This window comes from Leucoraja erinacea, unplaced genomic scaffold, assembly GCF_028641065.1.
Source record: "Leucoraja erinacea ecotype New England unplaced genomic scaffold, Leri_hhj_1 Leri_1633S, whole genome shotgun sequence".
Classification (NCBI taxonomy): domain Eukaryota; kingdom Metazoa; phylum Chordata; class Chondrichthyes; order Rajiformes; family Rajidae; genus Leucoraja; species Leucoraja erinaceus.
Window position 1 is genome coordinate 154 of NW_026575928.1, and position 22,040 is coordinate 22,193.

General features: G+C 43.6%; 1 protein-coding gene across 1 annotated transcript; it reads right to left on the reverse strand.

Annotated features, from left to right (window-relative positions):
- Positions 1 to 808: 808 nt before the first annotated feature.
- LOC129716057 (interleukin-8-like) lies at positions 809 to 4,910 on the reverse strand. Its single transcript, XM_055665937.1, has 4 exons — positions 4,456 to 4,910; positions 3,608 to 3,737; positions 3,417 to 3,496; positions 809 to 2,788 (listed from the first exon to the last, which is right to left on the reverse strand). Exons 1-4 carry the CDS (start codon positions 4,514 to 4,516, stop codon positions 2,769 to 2,771), a joined length of 291 nt encoding a protein of 96 aa, XP_055521912.1. The 5' UTR covers positions 4,517 to 4,910; the 3' UTR covers positions 809 to 2,768.
- Positions 4,911 to 22,040: the final 17,130 nt, after the last annotated feature.

Sequence of the window (22,040 nt, forward strand, 5' to 3'; positions counted from 1 at the left end):
CACAATAAATCGTGGTGCTGTTTCGAAGGGCCGAATGGCCTACTCCTGCACCTATTTTCTATTGTCTATTGTCTAAAATGTTCTATTTTTATTTCAGATTTACAACATCAATGGTTGTTTTCATTTTCATTTCGAATTCAGATCAACCTTGGGGTGACTTTTCTTGTTGCAGACAACAGGAAGACCCTTCTGGGTTATGCTGGGTCACTCTTGATGTTGAAGCTCAATCCTTGAAGGCAGTGTTACTGAGTAAGAAATAAATAGCTGCTGGAACTCAGTTGGTCAGGCACCATCTGTGGAGGGAATGGACAGGCAATTTTTTAGGTCAGATCCCTTTTTCAGACTGAAGATCAGTTTGAACAAGGGTCCCGATCAGAATCAATGTCTGTCCATTCTCTCCACAGCTGCAGCTCGACTTGCTGAGTTCTTCCAGCACTTTATCTTTTGCGTCATATTCTAGCAGTCTCTTCAACGGTTCAATGGTTCTTTATTGTCACGCATGCAGGTTTCATCAGCTACCACAAGAACTTCAGTAGCAAGGGGACCACGACGTCTGGAGTCCAAGGACCACTGCACAGGAATCAGTCATCACATGTGGAGCAGACATGTAACTGACACCAGACACATGTGTACACACACACGCACAGATGCACGCTTAGAATTAAGAGACAAATCCTTGTTCGCCCATCCATAACTCACATTATGCATTTTGTTTTGGATCATTCTTTGGATTGTGTACCTCTACTGGCTACCCCCTCCCAAATTCTTCTATCATCATTATATAAAGCCTTGGATTAAATCAATGTTTGTACACATGCGGTGTTACTGCTTCCACTTTGCAGTATGGTTCTCTCAGAGTGAGGCCCAGCACTTGTCTAGACCGCTTGTGTTGCATGCTGTGAGTTGTAGAAACTCCATGAAATGCCACTGACATGAGAAATCCAGTTTATTTTACTTTCTTATATACATTTGAGGAATGGTAAACAAAATTTATAAACATCAAATGTCGAGATATGTCATTTGGTCAACTAAATTCAGTCAGTGAACAATCATCCACAACAAAATATTTCTATTAATCAGTGTACAGACATTATTCCTATTTACAAATTCCATTTCCTCAAATAATAATCACACTATTAGCAGCACCAATTTCTAAAATGCAAGTATTTTACATAAAAATTACATCTGCAGATAATTTGCTTCTTCAGACTTTGGATAGATCTTAGTCTGACATTTTACAGAGAAAATTCCACAGCGTCAGTAAAAATGATCAATAGGCACTAATGTAAATGGGCACCAACAACACTTGTAAGTATTTCAATAAAAATAATGTTTTCATTCAAACTGAAATGAATAGATCTGGACCGCAGTATTCCTGTCTGCATATCACAGACTAGGAACAGGATTCAACAGGGAAAGGAAGCATGTGAAATGTTGAAACAATACAACTTTACTCTATATCTTCCAGTAAAATTAAAACATGTTCACATTTTTTTGATTTTCGACATTCTAACCGAGATCACTGCACCTGATATAACTTCCTGATATATGAGCCCTCCATTGCTGGTAACACATGTAGCATTGTGGAGGTAATGTGTGAAAACAGAATGGGTTCCAGTAAGCTCTCATATGAGGGATGCAGGCATGGGAGTGTAGGTTTAGGGGAAGGGGAGATTAGGGGAGCTGGGGCAAGCTGGTGCAAATGTTATTCAAGTAGTTTAATGAGCCTTAATTTCTGACCAACAGAGAACTCAGCCAACCTCTCGCATACCAATCCCATCCACTGCATTTCCATGTGGGCAAATATCAAAATGGACAATATGTCCATGGAAATGCTATTCTAAAACTAACATCACCTCCCACTCTTCCGACTTCTAACATGAAATATTAACTACTGGCACATTTCTTTTATCATTTTCCACAGATAACTTCAGTTTCAGTTCATTGATTAGAAACCATCTCCAAATGATTATGGAGAACTACAAATCAATTGCAGACTATCTTGTGATGTCACCATGTTAGTGTGACAAGAGCAAACACCGTCAGCACCGCCATTCATGGCTGATCGTCCCCAATCAATAACCAGTGCCTGCCTTCTCCCCATATCCCTTGATTCCACTAGCCCCTAGAGCTCTATCTAACTCTCTCTTAAATCCATCCAGTGATTTGGCCTCCACTGCCCTCTGTAGCAGGGAATTCCACAAATTCACAACTTTCTGGGTGAAAATTATTTTTCTCACCTCAGTCTTAAATGGCCTCCCCTTTAATCTAAGACTGTGGCCCCTGGTTCATGACACCCAACATTGGGAACATTTTTCCTGTATCTAGCTTGTCCAGTCCTTTTATAATGTAATATGTTTCTATAAGACCCCCCCCCCCCATCCTTCTAAACTCCAGTGAATACAAGCCTAGTCTTTTCAATCTTTCCTCATGTGACAGTCCCGCCATCCCAGGGATTAATCTCGTGAACCTACGCAGCACTGCCTCAATCACAAGGATGTCCTTCCTCAAATTAGGAGACCAAAAGTACACAAAACTATAGATATGGTCTTGCAATAGCCCTCCACAACTGCAGAAGAACCTCTCTACTCCTATACTGAAAGGATGAACAGTGAAGTGAAATTATCCACAGAAGTCAATGAAGTGAAGACTCTAGAATGAACCATCAGACAGCAATGTCAGATAATAAACAAATAGAGCAGATCTTCCTCTATCCCTGTCAGGTAATTTGGCACGGAGTTGCATTCTTCAGACTGTAGCTGCATCTTTCATTTGTCTTTTCTGGCACCTGAAATAAAATGAAATAATTTTTATTATCTACTTTAATACTGATTACAGTTTCTTCACCAATACAATTTAGCAAATAGTCAACTGGAACACCCGCAGAAATACACCTGCTAAAAGAGCAAGTCAAATGCTGGATATCCTGGCACATGTAACTAACCTCATGTCACTATTATCCTTTCCACTATTTATGGGGCACAACACAGGGTTGTGATGAATTTTGGAATAAAGAAGTTTCAATGTAATAACAAATTCCGCAGAAAGCATTCTGTGTGATTGCTACTCCACCCAGTTACCTCAACCTTTATTCCCTGCACCTTCTCCGCACCCAGCATTCTGGCACTTGGCTGCCTTCCAGTGACTAAAGTTCGATATGAACAATATGAATGTTGGGTGAGGAGAGTGAGAGGCTCAGCTCAGTTGCAAACCGTAGTCAAATATCATGCTGGCACTCCAGCGTATGGGTCACACATGCAGGGAGAGTACTCGTGTGCCAAATATTGGTGGCAATGTTCAGCAGGAAAGAGCAGACAGTGCCCTCCAGCATGGAGTACTAGACTGACATGGTGAGGAAAGATTCACTGCATCTACATTTATTCACAGCTGACGTCTGGTAAACATGAAACACTGACCTTTGTTGGCATTTATGAATGCCTGCACCCACTTAGCATCAGGATTCACGCACACCTTTCTCTTATGTCTCAGTGTGATGCTGTGAAGAGAAGGTGATATTTAAAATATATTCCTCAGAAGTTCAATGTGCACATCATCACAGTCACAGATGGAGAAAGGTTGAAGTTGATGCTTTGACTCATTTACTCACATTATCTCTGTGTTCTCACAGTGAGATCCTCCTGGAATATATTTCAGGCTCCGGATTAACATTGGATGAATAAAAGCAGATGTGGTCCTAATGCAATTGCACCGTCCTTGTAATCCTAAACTCGGAATACCTGCGGAAAGATTACATTCACTCAGATTTAATCCTGGAATCAACGGCAGTAAAATCTACAAAATGTTCTGGTACTTTCTGCAGCTTTTTTGTATAATTAATGCATGGCCTATTATGTGCTTGCCCAAACTCCTTCATAAAAATTTAGAGCTTTCATTTGGAAGTTCAATATCAAATACCAAAGAACAGCTACAATTCTGGAAAACATTGTAAATACAGTTTGAACACAGTTCACTGGTGCATTTCCTTCTACTTCTGCAGTCAGGTTGCTGGATCAGTTTGGCATTAATAGTCATTCTCATGGAAACAGGCCATTCAGCCCAACTTGCCCATAACGGCCAACATGTCCCTAGTCCCATCAGCCTGTGTTTGGCCCATATCCCTCGAAACCTGTCCTATCCATGTATCTGTCAAACTGATTCTTAAACTTTGCAATAGTCCATGACTCAACTACCCCCCTGGCAGAACCATGCCGAATATCACTAATCAGTTTTTGTCCATATAAATGCATGCATTACACAGAAGGTTTTGATTTAAATTAAAAAAGTTTAAAGGTTTCTCATACACATCAGTGTTACATTGTAAAGAGCATATAACACCCTTGGAAGTGTAATTGCATTGCACATTTTAAACAGCACATGAACCAGGGAATCATATACTCATACTTTGTGCTACAGTACAATAAGGAATAAACCGCAGGTATAGACATCTCAACATACCCTGTGCAGTGACGGCACACAGAAGGAGGATGAGGATGGTCACACTGACTGCTCTGTCCATCTTCCACTTTGTGTCGCTGATGAGATGTCTGCTGAAGGATCTTCTGCCCAACGCAACAGCTCTCTGCTGAATCAAGTTCTGCTGCAGAGGACCAGTCAGCTCCTATTTATGGGGATTCACTTCTCTCATTTGCATCCTCTTCTGCAGTGAAAGCTGTCAAACTCTGTGACGTCCTGTGGGAGGGAATTTCCCTGCTCCAGACAAACCTTCTTTCACTTTCAGTTTCATATTTCAGCACTTGTGTGGTTCACAATAGCGAGTGTTTATCATAGTGGGCGTGGAATTAGTTATGTGTGACTTCAGAAGATTTATGGGCCTGTCCCACTTAGGCAATTTTTTCGGCAACTGCCGGCGACTGTCATTGTCGTCGAAAAAATATCGACTGGACCCCCCCCCCCACGACAATGTCATTGACAATGTCTACAACAACCTACCTCCTAGTCGACGTCAAGCTACGGTAAGCTACCGACAAGACTTCCACCTATGACAACCTACGGCCACCCGCGACAAGTTACAACAAGGTAAGGCAATTCAGTGGCCGGTACCTGTCGCCGGTTGACATTGGTTGATGTAGGTAGTTGCCAATGGAATTCACCAAAGTCAGCACCGGCAACCACCCACGTCATCCTGGCGACAATCTACCTCATCCTGGCGACAATCTACCTCATCCTGGCAACAATCTACCTCATCCTGGCGACAATCTACCTCATCCTGGCGACAATCTACCTCATCCTGGCGGCAGCACCTACGTCAGGCTATGATTGTTGGCGTCAAGCCCACGGGCACCGACTGTCGCTGAAAGGTTTTGAACATTTCAAAATCCAGCGGCGACCAGAAAAAAGGTACGACTCTTTGGGCGACTGAGGAGACCGTACAGGTGACACCCCGGCGACCATGTGGTGACAGCGTAGTCGCCTGTAGTCGCTAAACAATTGCCTAAGTGGGACAGGGGCATAAATTATTCATTTTACCAAAGAGGTGTGAAATACACCTTTGACAAAGTGAATGCTGCAAAATGAACAAACAGTTTGGTTCAAGCAAGAATAATCCAGTTCCGGGCTTTGCTCTTCACCCACAGGGAAACCCCGCAGCTCAGGAGAACGTGCTGCCCACACGGTGGAGCTTAAACCTGTGATTTCCAGGAAACAGCTCTCCCCTTTCACAGTCTGCTCATTATAGTGCTTCCACGCTGCAAGTTTTCATATTATGCACAGACACAAATATAGTTTCAACATTGTATACAATCCCCACTTTCAGTGAAATGTCAGCATGCACTGACTCATCCCTACTCACTGAAAACCCTGGAGTAAGCCCGAGGTAACGGAACATGCTAACATGAAGCATGGGGTATATAAAGTGTCAAGGACAAGTAGTCAGCCAAAGGACTGGGATGTTTCTGGGATCCAGCAGCAGAACATTAAAAGTCTCAGAAGCAAGCAGAATATACATTGTGAGAGAAAACTTGCAAGTAGTTTTCAATCATGCAGAAAAATGTTTCAATATATAAATATGAACAGGGTAACTATTTTAAACTAGGGCCTCTGGGGAATGAAGCTGGTGAATTAATAACAGCAAACAAAGAAATGGAAGATAAATTGACCAAACAGTTAAACAGTTAAGATTTTAAAATTAGACACAAAATGCTGGAGTAACTTAGTGGGATGGGCAGCATCGTTGGAGAGAAGGAATGGGTCGAGACCCTTCAGACTGATGGCAAAGGAGTGGGTGGGACAGAGATAGAATGTAGTCGGAGACAGTAAGATTGGTGGGAGAACTGGGAAGGGGGAGGGGATGGAAAGAGAGGGAAAGCAAGGGCTATTAGAAGTTAGAGAAGTCAATGTTCATACCGCTGGGGTGTAATCTACCCAAGCAAAATATGAGGTGCTGTTCCTACAATTGGCAAAATGTTTCACACATTCTTCAGAGTTACATTTCTCATAGTTATGCAGATCATTCGATCAGATTTTCATGAAATATCTTTGTTTACACATGTTATTCTTTATGATGTGACTTTTTGGATTTTAATACTACAATTGTGCAAAGGGTTACAATTATGTGAATGTAAAAGGAAGGAACGGATGTTTCCATAAATCCTCTTAATATCATGGTTCTAATGCAACAGAGAACAGGTGAATGTGAGTTGATACCATTGGCTCCTATCAGTTTCTGAGGGGATGTGACAGGGCAGATGCCAAGGAGGGGTTTCCTTGAATGGGGAGGTAAATACTGGGGGCATTATTGCAGGTCTGGATCAATCACTGACAAAATAAACTAAATCTTATCTCAGACTGGGTGTACTCACGAGCAGTGGCTTTCTCACCAACAGTCTGTCTGGCCTTTGTTCTTTTTTGATATTTTTAGTACATGTTAAAAGTATGTTTTAGTGTTCCTTGTTTAAGAAAGAACTGCAGATGCTGGAAAAGTCAAAGGTAGTCAAAGATGCTGGAAAAACTCAGCGGGTGAGGATGCATCTATGGAGCGAAGGAATAGTTGACATTTCGGGTCGAGACCCTTCATCATAGAAACATAGAAACATAGTAAATAGGTGCAGGAGTAGGCCATTCGGCCCTTCAAGCCTGCACCTTCTAGGTACATCCTCAAATAATTCTATAAGATTCGTCAGACATTATTTACTTTTCATAAATCCATGCTGACTTTGTCCAACGATTTCACCACTTTCTAAATATGCTGCTATCCCATCTTTAATAACTGAATCCCATCTTTAATAACTGACTAAAAGTCCACAGGCCCTGCGGTTAGAGCTACGATCCCTCCAACTCCACATAAAACAAACCAAGGAGCACTAACAGGTAGACAAAAATGCTGGAGAAACTCAGCCGGTAAGTTAGCATCTATGGAGCGAAGGTGACGTTTCGGGTCGAGACCCTTCTTCAGACTGATGTGGGGGTGGGGGGTGGGAAGAGATGGAGTCTCTGCCTCTTCCTTTCTTCTTCCCACCCCCACATCAGTCTGAAGAAGGATCTCGACCCGAAACGTCACCTATTCCTTCGCTCCATAGATGCTGTGGTAAGAAGCTTTAATATCATGAAGCCCGCGGTCTCTGGTAAGAAGAGGCCTAATCGGGAGCTCCATGCTGCGGTTTCAACTACCCCGATGCGGGAGTTTCAATCACCCCGACCGGGGCTTTGATCGCCGGCTGTGGGAGCTGTGATCGCCCCGACCGCGGGAGAACAAAGAGAAGAAGAATGCAACATTGGGTATCTTAACTGCATCTTTACAGGCTATTAAATGTCATGTTTAGGTTGTAAGAAGTTACAACAGTGGATATGTATTTGTGATTTGTATTTGTGAATATTAGATATGAGAACTTTTAACCTGATCTTTTCATTCAGCAACAGACAAAATATATACCAAACAGAAAGAATCAATAACTATTTCAATTTAACACCAGAATCTTCAGATAGGGAGAGTGATGGAGGTTAGATTTATCATCAATGTTTTTCTATTCCATGGAATCTATTTCAATGTTGTTACCCAACAAGTGCTCCTCTCCCACCCAATACAAGGTGTGCATGCTTGGCCCAACTTTAACCAAACTCTGGCAGATTTTAGTAAATGATTCAGATAGCCTTAAGCTGCAGAGAGGCCACATCAAGATAACACTGGAGTAGCACCTTGCCACTCCAGTGCACAACAGGCAAACAGTGATCCTCACAGTGATGAGGGCAGGAGGTTTAAAATGGGCCACACTTCCCACAGGTATGTCTGCAGAAAGAAATGACACAGACCCTCTAGAATTAACTGCATTTACCCCTGAAGATGCCTAAACTCCAAAGATGGAGCCAATATCCAGTCTCATCATAACCTCTGCAGATAACAATGGAAAACATTGCAAATACTCTGCAAGCCAGGCAGCATCTGTGGAGAGTGAAATAGTTCCCCGCAGGATCAGAGTCTTTAGATGTCAGCATGCATCACCAGCTAAACACCACCACAGTACACAAGGATAAAGATACAATCTTTGAAGCTTCAATTATGTTTTTACCCCCTGGAACTTATTCAAACTTCCCCCAACTGTGCGCACTCGACCCATACATGGGAAAGTGGATATTGATATCCATTGGATTTACATGTGAATGTCAATGTTCACAGCACTCTATGGACCACAGGTGAATGGACCAATATAATGTTCTGTAAGTTTTGATAACTCTTGTTGCCGTTTAAGACTTTTATGGAGCAGTTTCTGCAGCAACAGATGTTCATTAATTCACTGCCTGTGAATGATGAAATAGCAGCTTCAGGGCTTTCTGGAGCTGATTCAAGTTTCAGTTTCCAGATTTGTGAAGTGCAGAGGCTGCAATCTCATCGACTCCTCCCCCCGGGTGTGTGCAGAGGTCAGGGAAGTCCATTGGCAGGATACAGCCCGTGTGTTTCATCTCGTGTGAATTCCAGGAAACCAGCCTGTTTCATGCAGTTTGTATTTTAAAGCTGCCTTTGCTCCTGTCTGTCATAATTGGCAATTTATTACATATTATTTATTATGCAAAAACTGATGATTTTTTTTGATACAGAGATATATTTAACCAGGGCTTTTAGTTCAGATAATATTAAGGTGAGGGAGAAATAGATCACTGACCTATATCCAATGTTCCCTCTAATTTTAGTAGTTATTTTGCGCAGAAATCTTATATTGTGCATTTTTTTATGCTGTTACAAATGTATGTGCGCACTGTACTCTTGTGCAAATATATGACCTCATGAGCTTTTGGTGTAGCAGTTTTCACTATTTTGTTAAGCCATTCAACTTTAAACCAGCTTGCAGTTCTTCTGCGCTTCACACCCTTTGCATTCTTTGAATTTGACATGGTGAATCAACATTTATTTCAATAAAAACTCAATCAGCCAGCTACAGAATTCGAAATGGATCTTTGTAAACTGCACAATAAAGCTAACATGAATATGAGATTTATACAAATACGTATAAATTATATACTGTATAATACTGCATAATTATTGATTGCTACATTTTAGGTAACATTGTAGTGTCTATGACATACAGACTCTTGAATGCTGTCATTTTTCAAATGAAACAGTTCTTTATTTTAATACTGTAAAAAGTCCTCCCCACCCTCTCTCTCCACCCCCTCTCTCCTCCCAATCTCTCCTCCCCTCTCTCCACCCCCTCTCTCATCCCCCTCTCTCCTCCCCCTCTCGCCTCCCCTCTCTCCTCCACCTCTCCCCCCTCTCTAGTCCCCACTCTCTCCTCCCTCTCTCTCCTCCATCTCACCCCCTCTTTCCTCCTGCTCTCTCCTCCACTCTCTCCCCCTTTCTCTCCTCCCCCTCTTTCCTCCCCCTCTCTCCCCCCCTCCCTCTCTCCTCCTCTCCCCTCCTCCACCCCCTCTCACTCTCCCCTCCCCTTCTCCCCTCCTCTGCCATTCACTGTGTCGGCACTATCAATGGTAGCCTTGCCAAAATGCTGTATTAAATTCCATCAACCATCCCTCAGCCCACCTGGTCAATCGATAAAGATCCTGCTGCAATTTTTCATATTCATCTTCACTATCAAGAGTGATAAGAGACACGAGAGACATTTATTTGTCACATGTACCAATTGACACAGTGAAATGTGTGGTCACCATACAGCCATACGAATAAAAAAGAGCACAGAACCTGATAGTCTTTAACATAAACATCTCCACAGCGGAATCAACGTTTCCCACTGTGAGGGAAGGCACCAAAGTTCAGTCATCCTCCTCTGTTGCCCTCTGTTTTTCACCCGTGGTCGGGGGGCTCCCAAACCCCTCGCTGACACCGCTATGGGCGGCCCGATGTCCAGGCCCACTCACCGGATGATGGAACTCCGACGTCGGAACGGGAGAACATACTTAGCGGCTTGGACTTCCGAATCGGCCACTTCCTACCGGAGACCATGGCTCCCGAATTCCACAGGCTGAGCTGGGCGGAGATTCACGCTGGCGGCCCTCGGCAAAGGGATCCCAGGACTCCGCAATGTTGAAGTCAGCGCTGCCCGCGCTGGAAGCTCTGCAAACCACAGCTCCACGATTAAAATTCTTAAAGGTTTGGACAGGCTAGATGCAGGAAGATTGTTCCCGATGTTGGGGAAGTCCAGAATAAGGGGTCACAGTTTAAGGATGAGAGGGAAATCTTTTAGGACTGAGCTGAGGAAAACATTTTTCACACAGGGTGGTGAATCTCTGGAATTCTCTGCCACAGAAGGTAGTTGAGGCCAGTTCATTGGCTATATTTAAGAGGGAGTTAGATGTGGCCCTTGTGGCTAAAGGGATCAGGGGGTATGGAGTGAAGGCAGGTACAGTATACTGAGTTGCATGATCAGCCATGATCATATTGAATGGCGGTGCAGGCTCGAAGGGCCGAATGGCCTACTCCTGCACCTATTTTCTATGTTTCTATGTTTCTGTGAACCAGCAAGCCCAACAGTCCGGAGCTTCAAACGGCGATCCAGTTAAGGCATCGCCCAATCTGCGGTGTATCCGTGCTGCATCGCTGCTGAAGCTTTGGTCTGGTCCCCAGCAGATAAGGCCACGCCAATACAGTTGGTAGGCCGCGAGGGGCCTCAGCCTTCACCCTGTTGCCCCAGCACATGGCAGCAAAGAAGATCACACTGCAGCATCTTACTGCAGATGTTGAAAGTGCGCAGACTTCTCAAAAAGTACAGCCAGCTCGGTCCCTTCTTGTACAGGGCCTCAGCGTTCCTGGACCAGTACAGTTTACTGTCCAGGTACACTACAAGGTATTTGTACTCCCTGGTACTGCCTTGTAAACTGCACATCCATACCATTGATGGAGACAGCGGTGTTCCTCTCCTCCACCACCAACACCTTAGTCTTGTCATTGGGCCCAGCACCAAATCCTGAGGCACACCACTAGTCACAGGCCTCTAGTCCGAGAAGTAACCTTCCGCCATCACCCTCTGCTTCCTTCCATGAAACCAATTTTCTATCCATTCAGTTATCTCTCCTTGGATACCATGTGGTCACACCTTCCAGAGCAGTCTACCATGTGGAAACATTGAATGCTTTGCTGAAGCCCATATATATAACAGCTCTTCCCTCATCAACCTTTTTGGTCACATCTTCAAAAAACGTAATCAGATTTGTGAGATATGATCTCCCATGTACAAAACCATGCTGACTATCCCTAATCAGTCCTTGCCCATCTAAATGCCTGTATATCATATTCCTCAGAATGCTCTCCAATAACTTTCGGATTACAGATGTTAAGCTCACTGGCCTATAGTTCCCAGCATTTTCCCTGCAGCCCTTCTTGAACAAAGGCACACATTTGCAACCAACCAGTTTTCTGGCACCTCTCCTATATTTAAGGACGACTCAGAAATTTCAACCAGGGCCCCACAATTTCCTCTCCAGTTTCCAACAATGTCCTCGAATATATCTGATCAGGTCCTGGAGATTTATCTACCTTCATACACATTAGTACATTCAGCAACTATTTGACCATAACACCGACTGCTCCCAAGACACTTCCATTGACTGCTCCATGTTCCTCCGTCCTCCTGTTTTTCTCCACTGTAAATAGAGAGTAAAAATACTCATTGAGGACCTTGCCCATCACATGGGCTCCACACAATTGCCCGCTTTGATTCTTGAGGGGTCCCACACTCTCTCAAGTTATCCTAGAAAAATAGCAGTCCCACCTGTGGGGCACCACCAGTCACCGGCAGCCAACCAGAAAAGGCCCTCGTTTTTCTTTTTTATTCTAAATCTTCTGCCAGTAAATTCTCAACTAAGTATTGAAAATCTAAATCTCATATTAATTGCATTTTTAAACCTTGATGTTTAATTGAGCTTTTGTGCCATGTTTCAATAGTAATAGTAAACGGTTTTCCAGAAATACATCTCACTTCCAGCCCTTCCCTGCAATACCACTTATTTCCACATGGTGGGGAAGTTGAACGTAAAGCAATTTGATTTCATTGATCAAAAACACAAACTGCAGGAGGAACTCAGCGGGTCAAGATGGAAATGGATGGATGACATTTTTGGTCTGGGCCTTTCTTGATTGATTGTGGTTGATCGGAGATTACATAGGAACATAGAAACATAGAAATTAGGTGCAGGAGTAGGCCATTCGGCCCTTCGAGCCTGCACCGCCATTCAATATGATCATAGCTGATCATCCAACTCAGTATCCTGTACCTGCCTTCTCTCCATACCCCCTGACCCCTTTAGCCACAAGGGCCACATCTAACTCCCTCTTAAATATAGTCAATGAACTGGCCTCAACTACCTTCTGCGGGAGAGAATTCCAGAGATTCACCACTCTCTGTGTGAAAAATGTTTTCCTCATCTCGGTCCTAAAAGATTTCCCCCTTATCCTTAAACTGTGACCCCTTGTTCTGGACTTCCCCAACATTGGGAACAATCTTCCTGCATCTAGCCTGTCCAACCCCTTAAGAATTTTGTAAGTTACTATAAGATCCCCCCTCAATCTTCTAAATTCTAGCGAGTACAAACCGAGTCTATCCAGTCTTTCTTCATATGAAAGTCCTGACATCCCAGGAATCAGTCTGGCGATCCTTCTCTGTACTCCCTCTATGGCAAGAATGTCTTTCCTCAGATTAGGAGACCAAAACTGTACACAATACTCCAAGTGTGGTCTCACCAAGACCCTGTACAACTGCAGTAGAACCTCCCTGCTCCTATACTCAAATCCTTTTGCTATGAATGCTAACATACCATTCGCCTTCTTCACTGCTTGCTGCACCTGCATGCCTACTTTTAATGACTGGTGTACCATGACACCCAGGTCTCGTTGCATCTCTCCCTTTCCTAATCGGCCACCATTCAGATAATAATCTACTTTCCTGTTTTTGCCACCAAAGTGGATAACCTCACATTTATCCACATTATACTGCATCTGCCATGCATTTGCCCACTCACCCAGCCTATCCAAGTCACCTTGCAGCCTCCTAGCATCCTCCTCACAGCTAACACTGCCCCCCCCCCAGCTTCGTGTCATCCGCAAACTTGGAGATGTTGCATTCAATTCCCTCGTCCAAATCATTAATATATATCGTAAATAGCTGGGGTCCCAGAACTGAGCCTTGCGGTACCCCACTAGTCACTGCCTGCCATTGTGAAAAGGACCCATTTACTCCTACTCTTTGCTTCCTGTCTGCCAGCCAGTTCTCTATCCACATCAATACTGAACCCCCAATACCATGTGCTTTAAGTTTGTATACTAATCTCTTATGTGGGACCTTGTCGAAAGCCTTCTGAAAGCCCAGATATAACACATCCACTGGATCTCCCTTATCCACTCTACTAGTTACATCCTCGAAAAATTCTACAAGATTCGTCAGACATGATTTACCTTTCATAAATCCATGCTGATTTTGCCCAATGATTTCACCACTTTCCAAATGTGCTGCTATCCCATCTTTAATAACTGATTCTAGCAGTTTCCCCAATACCAATGTTAGACTAACTGGTCTATAATTCCCTGTTTTCTCTCTCCCTCCCTTTTTAAAAAGTGGTGTTATATTAGCTACCCTCCAATCCTCAGGAACTACTCCAGAATCTAAAGAGTTTTGAAAAATTATCACTAATGCATCCACTATTTCTGTGGCTACTTCCTTAAGTACTCTGGGATGCAGCCTATCTGGCCCTGGGGATTTATCGGCCTTTAAACCATTCAATTTACCTAACACCACTTCCCGGCTAACCTGGATTTCACTCAGTTCCTCCATCTCATTTGACCCCCGGTCCCCTGCTATTTCCGGCAGATTATTTATGTCTTCCTTAGTGAAGGCAGAACCAAAGTAGTTATTCAATTGGTCTGCCATGTCCTTGTTCCCCATGATCAATTCACCCGTTTCTGACTGCAAGGGACCTACATTTGTTTTAACTAATCTTTTTCTCTTCACATATCTATAAAAGCTTTTGCAGTCAGTTTTTATGTTCCCTGCCAGTTTTCTTTCACAATCTATTTTTCCCTTTTCTAATTAAGCCCTTTGTCCTCCTCTGCTGGTCTGCAGGAGAAAGAGGTGAGGTGAAGGGATGGAGAAAGGGTTGGCAAGTCTTAGGTGGATAGACACAAAATGCTGGAGTAACTCAGCGGGACCGGCAGCATCTCTAGAGAAAAGGAATGGGTGACGTTTCGGGTTGAGACCCTTTTTCAGACTTTTATATTTAAGAGTAGATAAGGGGAATGGAAAAGTTGAGACGGTTGATTTCACGCCAGCAGATGAAAATAAAAAGGTCTTGAGAGGGTACAAGGCCGTCCGGGGGAGTCCAAGAGGAGGGGGACCGGTGGAGATGGGAAAGGGGTCAACACGAGATGGTGAGGATTCCTTCCTATAGAAAAAGGCAGGGAGGTGGAGGTGACAGAAGAAAAGATCTAAGTTGTGGCAGACCAAGAACTCATTGAGGTGGGGTGCAGGGAAACATAAGTGAGGCCTCTGTTGAGAACAGACCGTTCCATATTGGAAATGGGGAAGTCAGGAGGGATGGTGAAGACGTGACAAGGGTGGGGGTTGGGGTCAGAGAGTGGGAGGGGAGTGGACAGAAGTTGAGGCGAGCACTGGTGGGGGAATGATGGGGAGGAGGGAAGCGTGAGGATTAGTGAATGGGTGGGTATAGTTGCCTGGAGATGGGGAGAGGGTGATGGTGGACTGAAGGGAGTGTGTGGGTTGAGAGAATAAAGGAGTCAGGGAAAGAATGGTCTTTGTGGGAAGTGGAAAGGGTGTGGGTGCAGAGGCTGATGAGGTGAAAGGTGAGGATCGGGGGAACTTCATCCATGCTCTGCCTGGGGGGAATGGGAGGCATGAGAGCAGGAAACGGAAAATATGCGGATGATGGCTCCATCCATGATGGGGGTTGTTTCCTGAAAAAAGAGGATAGAGCTCTTAAAGATAGCGGAGTCAGGGGATATGGGGAGAAGGCAGGAACGAGGTACTGATTGGCGATTATCAGCCATGATCACAGTAATGGCGGTGCCTGATCAAAGGGCCGGGTGGTTTACTCATGCACCTATTGTCTATTGTCTATTGTCTATCTCAGATAGCTCAGTGGAAAGAATAATCTTGAGGTCAAAAGTGCAGAGATGGAGAAACTGTGATGAAGGGATGGCATCCCTGCAAGAAACGGGACAGGAGGGGATGTGGTCTAGACAGCGGTGGGAGACAGTGGGTTGTAGTGGATGTCTGTGGATAGTCTGAGATGGAGACTGAGGGGTCAAGACAAGTGAGAAAGTTGTCAGAGATGATCTGTGAATTTGAGGGCAGGAAGAAAGTTGGTGGTGAAGTCACAAGGAAAATGTACAAACTCCACACAGGAAACCCCCAAGGACAGGATCAAACCTGGGTCATTGGAATTGCAAGACAGTGGCACCAACTGCTCTACCACCATCTGATAAGCAGCCTGGTTTCATTATTATATTGTTGAAGCAAAACAGAATGCATCTGCCTGGCTTGCTCAGTCAAGATCAACTGAAAAAAACAATCACGTTTCTTGTGGCTAGAGGCATATATGTGAGATTGGACGAAGACAGGAGATTTCCTTCCTTGAAGAACATTGGTGCACCTAATGTTTTTTTGTGACAATCCAGTATTTCCTGGACACCACTACTAATGTAATTTATTTATATATATATATTTAAAGTTTCTAGTTTAGTTTAGAGATACAGCGTGGAAACAGGCCCTTTGGTCCACCGAGTCTGTGCCGACCAGTAACCCCTGCACATTAACATTATTCTACACACTAGGGACAATTTTACCAAGACAATTAACCTACAAACCTGAAGATAGACACAAAAAGCTGAAGTAACTCAGCGGGACAGGCAGAATCTCTGGAGAGATGGAAAGGGTGAGTTTTGGGTCCCGCTGAGTTACTCCAGCTTTTTGTGTCGTTCTTTGGTTTAAACCAGAATCTGCTATTCCTGTACAAACGTACAAACTCCGCAAAGACAGCATCCGTGGTCAGTATCGAACCCGGGTCACTGGCGCTGTAAGACAGCAACTCTACTGCTGCACGACCGTGCCACCCAAGTGTTATTACATCACTAACTGAGTTCAAATTATGTTCCCAAATGCTACGGTAGATTTGAGTTCACCGCTCTGGATAATTATGTCAGGGTTCTGCATTACTAGGTCAGTATTGGTTTATTATTGTTGTATACCGTGATACTGTGAAAAACTCTGTTTTAACCACAGTGTTACATTCGCAATGCCTACTTATATTTTACGACTCTTTGCATTACGTAATCTTGTATTATTCTGGTCCGTTGCAGTGCATTACATCAATTTATCAGAAATGATGACTATTCAATAAAGTGAAAGTTTCCATAAAAAAGGAACTGATCCGACTTTTTTTTAAATCTTGTTTTTCTTCTAAAACATGTGGACATTTTAATATCAACACAAGTAGATATCAAGATTCCTTAAACATAACTCTAAGGTTGAACAAGTTAAAGTAAACAATGGGAGCCCATACTTGAAAGCCAGCAAACTAACTCACCAATGATATGTTAAATAAGTTTAAAACCAGTTGCTCACACCTTTTTAAGGAGGTTATTAATTTATGAGATAATGCTATAAAGGGATACAAATAAGGTTTTGATCATTTGTTAATTGCTTTGTCAGTCGGTTTCATGCCTTTGGCTATTACTGATTCCCTTCTATAAACTGGCTGATTACTTTCACTATTTTATTTCACCACTGTCAACATGTTGATGTTTCTCTCATGGTTTCATTCCAACTCAATAGAAACATAGAAACATAGAAATTAGGTGCAGGAGTAGGCCATTCGGCCCTTCGAGCCTGCACCGCCATTCAATATGATCATGGCTGATCATCCAACTCAGTATCCCGTACCTGCCTTCTCTCCATACCCCCTGATCCCCTTAGCCGCAAGGGCCACATCTAACTCCCTCTTAATATAGCCAATGAACTGGCCTCAACTACCCTCTGTGGCAGAGAGTTCCAGAGATTCACCACTCTCTGTGTGAAAAAAGTTCTTCTCATCTCGGTTTTTAAAGGATTTCCCCTTTATCCTTAAGCTGTGACCCCTTGTCCTGGACTTCCCTAACATCGGGAACAATCTTCCTGCATCTAGCCTGTCCAACCCCTTAAGAATTTTGTAAGTTTCTATAAGATCCCCTCTCAATCTTCTAAATTCTAGAGAGTATAAACCAAGTCTATCCAGTCTTTCTTCATAAGACAGTCCTGACATCCCAGGAATCAGTCTGGTGAACCGACTGATGAAAGTAATGAAACACTGCTGATGCTGTAAATCTGAAAAAGAGAACATGCTGGAAACACTCAGCATGTCTGACAGTATCTGTGCAAAGAAACAAAGAGTTATGTTTTTTCAGGTTCGAGACTTTTTGTCGGGGAGCTAGCTGATGGTCAAGTGAGAGAGAACAGTTCACAAGGAAATAAGTGAAGGAATGGGGGGGATGGGAATGCTCAAAGGGGCAGTAGTGATGGGCTGAATGACCTTCAGGTTTTATAGAAATATGGGAAATATTATTTTCATCGTTTGCCAGATTCATCGACAGATTCACTGTCATCGTTTCATCTATGAACGGTGAGCAAGATTGCTGAGTGCAAAATTGCACAATTGCTACCTTGAGATCAAGACCACAGGGGAAAATGGAGGAGGACTGGCCAAATTTTGTGCCTTCCACCACAGTGATGAAATCTGTGGTGGATGTTTGTGTTAAATGTTTATTGTGTATTTGTGTGTTCTTTATCATTATACCGCTGCTGGCAAATTCATTTCACTTGCAATTTATGTGCAATGTGACGAATAAAACCGTATTGTATTGTATTGTATTGCCGGCATTCCTAAGGTAGAGGTAAAGGTCTTGCTGTCTATCAAAGCTGCCTGCACATTGAACTGGGAGCAACCCTACACGTGGATCACTAAAGCAAGAGACTCTAACAGAGTGAAAACAGGCCCCTCGGCCCAACTTCCCCACACCGGCCAACATGTCCTACTTACAGTAGTCCCACCTGCCTGCGTTTGGCCCATATCCCTCTAAACCTGTCCTATACATGTTCTTGTTCAAATGTTTCTTAAACATTCCATACCTGCCTCAATTATCTCCCCCAGCAGCTCGCTCGATATGCCCACCACTCTTTGTGTGAAAATCTTACCCCTCCTATTAAAACTTTCCTCCGTCACTCTGGAAGAAATGAGCATGGAGCATGTGGCTGACAATCTCAGAGCAGCAGAAGATCTGCCCTGTTAGTTTTAGCAGTGGCATCCTCCAATCAAGCCTTACGATAATGTTATGTTGAAAAAATGCTTTTCATTTCGTAAGTAATCTTCATTAGGTTAAATATACTGAGAAACAATTAAAATGACCTTGAGCATTTAAAAAAATATTAATTGATGGTTAAAATGTTGAATGTTTTTAAAAATGTGTTTTTGCAAGGTTTTATTTTGTTTCTGTGCTTCTTAATAGCTTTTGAACTATTTTGAATGACACTACATTCTAGAGAATGTTTGTTTCATGGGCAAGGCTCAATTCAACTCTGCTCAACTCCTCTCTCCTCAATAGGAATTTTGTGATGGATATTTGAAATGGAAGGTTTTACTGTGCCATAGAGTTTCATTGCAGAGGTTAATGTAGCTTCTCCAGGCAGGTTCACAGGAAGAAAGCAAAGAAACTAGGTAGAAACTTACCTCAGAGATCAGCAGGAGCAGGATTGCAAAATCCATGCCATTATAAAGAAAGGTATAGCTGAGAGTAGCTTTAGTTATATTTGTGGGAAGCGGAATAGAAACACAAACAAAATTGTGCTGATTCATTATTGCTTGGCCTGCGTTGTCATCAAGACAGATACACAATGAAATGGACAGACACAAGGAACTACACATGCTGGTTTACAAAATAGGACACAAATTGCTGGAGTAATTCAGCAGATGTGAAATGGGCAGAATGTAAACAAGGGGAAGTACTTGAATGCTTCCAAGCAGGACCTTTCCACAGGCCATGTCAAGCATGGGCCAGACCATTCACGAATGCTGGTGAGCATGGCACTTTACTGTTGTTACATAAATGTCCTTGGGCACTCGTGTATCCACACGTAGATACAGCATTTTGTGTTGGTTTACAATGTTAAGCACACGGCGAAAAGGAAGTAAGATGAACAGATCCAGAGTAACAATCCCTCTTCTTCATGTGTGGAGATTATCCCATTGTCTAGGCAAATAAAATTGCTTTTCAATTGTTGATGGATAATGAAGTAAAATATAGAAGAATACTCTCTCTTTGCAAGCCTGTGCCCTATTTAGTGAGGTTAAATGTGAGGTTATCCATTTTGGTGGCAAAAACAGGAAAGCAGACTATTATCTAAATGGTGGCCGATTGGGAAAGGGGGAGATGCAGCGAGACCTGGGTGTCATGGTACACCAGTCATTGAAGGTAGGCATGCAGGTGCAGCAGGCAGTAAAGAAAGCGAATGGTATGTTAGCTTTCATTGCAAAAGGATTTGAGTATAGGAGCAGAGAGATTCTACTGCAGTTGTACAGGGTCTTGGTGAGACCACACCTGGAGTATTGCGTACAGTTTTGGTCTCCAAATCTGAGGAAGGACATTATTGCCATAGAGGGAGTGCAGAGAAGGTTCACCAGACTGATTCCTGGGGTGTCAGGACTGTCTTATGAAGAAAGGCTGGATAGACTTGGTTTATACTCTCTAGAATTTAGAAGATTGAGAGGGGATCTTATAGAAACTTACAAAATTCTTAAGGGGTTGGACAGGCTAGATGCAGGAAGATTGTTCCCGATGTTAGGGAAGTCCCACGTTTGGACAAGGGGTCACAGCTTAAGGATTTACAAGGGGAAATCCTTTTAAAACCGAGATGAGAAGAATGTTTTTTTTTCACGCAGAGAGTGGTGAATCTCTGGAACTCTCTGCTTACAGAGGGTATCAAAAGCCAGTTCATTGGCTATATTTAAGAGGGAGTTAGATGTGGCCCTTGTGGCTAAGGGGATCAGAGGGTATGGAGAGAAGGCAGGTACGGGATACTGAGTTGCATGATCAGCCATGATCATATTGAATGGCGGTGCAGGCTCGAAGGGCCGAATGGTCTACTCCTGCACCTAATTTCTATGTTTAAAGTTTCTAGTTGTTTGCTCAATCGGAACTTTGCTGACATTGTTGCAAACATAAAGTCCTTTTCATCCTCCCTGACTTTGCTCACTGCACTGATCCACACTGGCTTACAATTTCTCAACACTAAAGTTAAAAAATGAATTGTTTGCAAATCCTGCATGACTTTTGTAGACCTGGTGAAACAGCTGTAGTTCCCACAGCACATTGCCACGACCACCCTGAGGCCAGACATCCTCATGGTCTCAGAGGCGACCAAAAACATTGTCTTGTTGGAACTGACAGTGCCATGGGAGGACCGTCTGGAGGAGGCCCACAAGAAGAAGATGACCAATTATGAAGAGCTGGTCATAGACTGCCGTAAGCAGGGCTGGAAGGCAAGGTGTATGCCCATCGAGGTTGGCTGCAGAGGTTTTGCAGGACAATTGCTCTACAAAGCCTTGAGTGCACTGGGCATCAACGGAATGGCGAGGAGAAGAGCCATCAAGAACACCACAGAGGCAGCGGAGAAGGCCTCGAGATGGCTGGATCAGGAGAGAAGGTCAATGGGGAGGAGTGAATGCCACCTGAACACAAGTCGTGGTCTGATCAACCACGGCTCGGTCGCCTGGGCGAGGGTGTCTGATGTTGAAAGGCCCAATGACCCCAGTTTACATCACTGATGATGAGTTCAGGAGCATCAATAGTATTTTTTATCAATCTCCACAATTATAACTCTTCAATGTCTGGTCTCTTTTTTATGACTGTCTGAGAATTCCTGGTTTTCATCAGCAATCAACTGATGGCCACACAAGAAACTATAGATGTTGGAATCGAGTAAAACACAAAGTGTTGAAGTAACGCAATTTTTACTTTAGACTTTGGTGATACAGCAAGGAAACAGGCCCTTCGGCCCATCAAATCCAGATCGACCAGCGATCACCCCATACTTGCACTATCCTACAGTCATTCATCATCGTTGAAAACATTAGCGATGCAGTGGTGCTGGTTTCCAATGGGAACGGCGAGGGGCGCACCACACATCTCTGTCCTCCAACTTCTGCGGACTTCCCCTGGAAGTACAGGATTTTGGTGTGTGTGCTTTATCATCTTTCCTTACAATGCTATGTACCACAGTAATCGCAACTTCTACTGAAGGAAGGTACCCACTCACTGGGGTCAATTTATAATTTTACCAAAGCCAATTAACCTATAGACCTGCACATTTCTGGAGTGTGGGAGGAACCCAGAGTACCCGTAGAAAATCCACGTGGTCACAGGGAGAAAGTACAAACTCCATTCAGACAGCAACTGTAGTCAGGATGGAAACCGGGCCTCTAGCAACAACTCTACTGCTGCATCGCTGTGCTACTCCGTGAAGGGAATTGATAGGTGACGTTTTGGGTGGGTCCCTATATTACCAAATCTGTAAGTTCTGGAATTCATACCTTAAACCTTT

What these genes read in the sequence shown, in the direction of transcription:
- LOC129716057 (XM_055665937.1), bottom strand. Translation starts at nt 4,516, where the DNA reads ATGGACAGAGCAGTCAGTGTGACCATCCTCATCCTCCTTCTGTGTGCC. An exon ending in GTGTGCCGTCACTGCACAGG is followed by an intron (nt 3,738 to 4,455) that starts GTATGTTGAGAT and finishes ATCTTTCCGCAG; the next exon opens with GTATTCCGAGTTTAGGATTA. An exon ending in ATTCATAAATGCCAACAAAG is followed by an intron (nt 2,789 to 3,416) that starts GTCAGTGTTTCA and finishes ATTTTATTTCAG; the next exon opens with GTGCCAGAAAAGACAAATGA.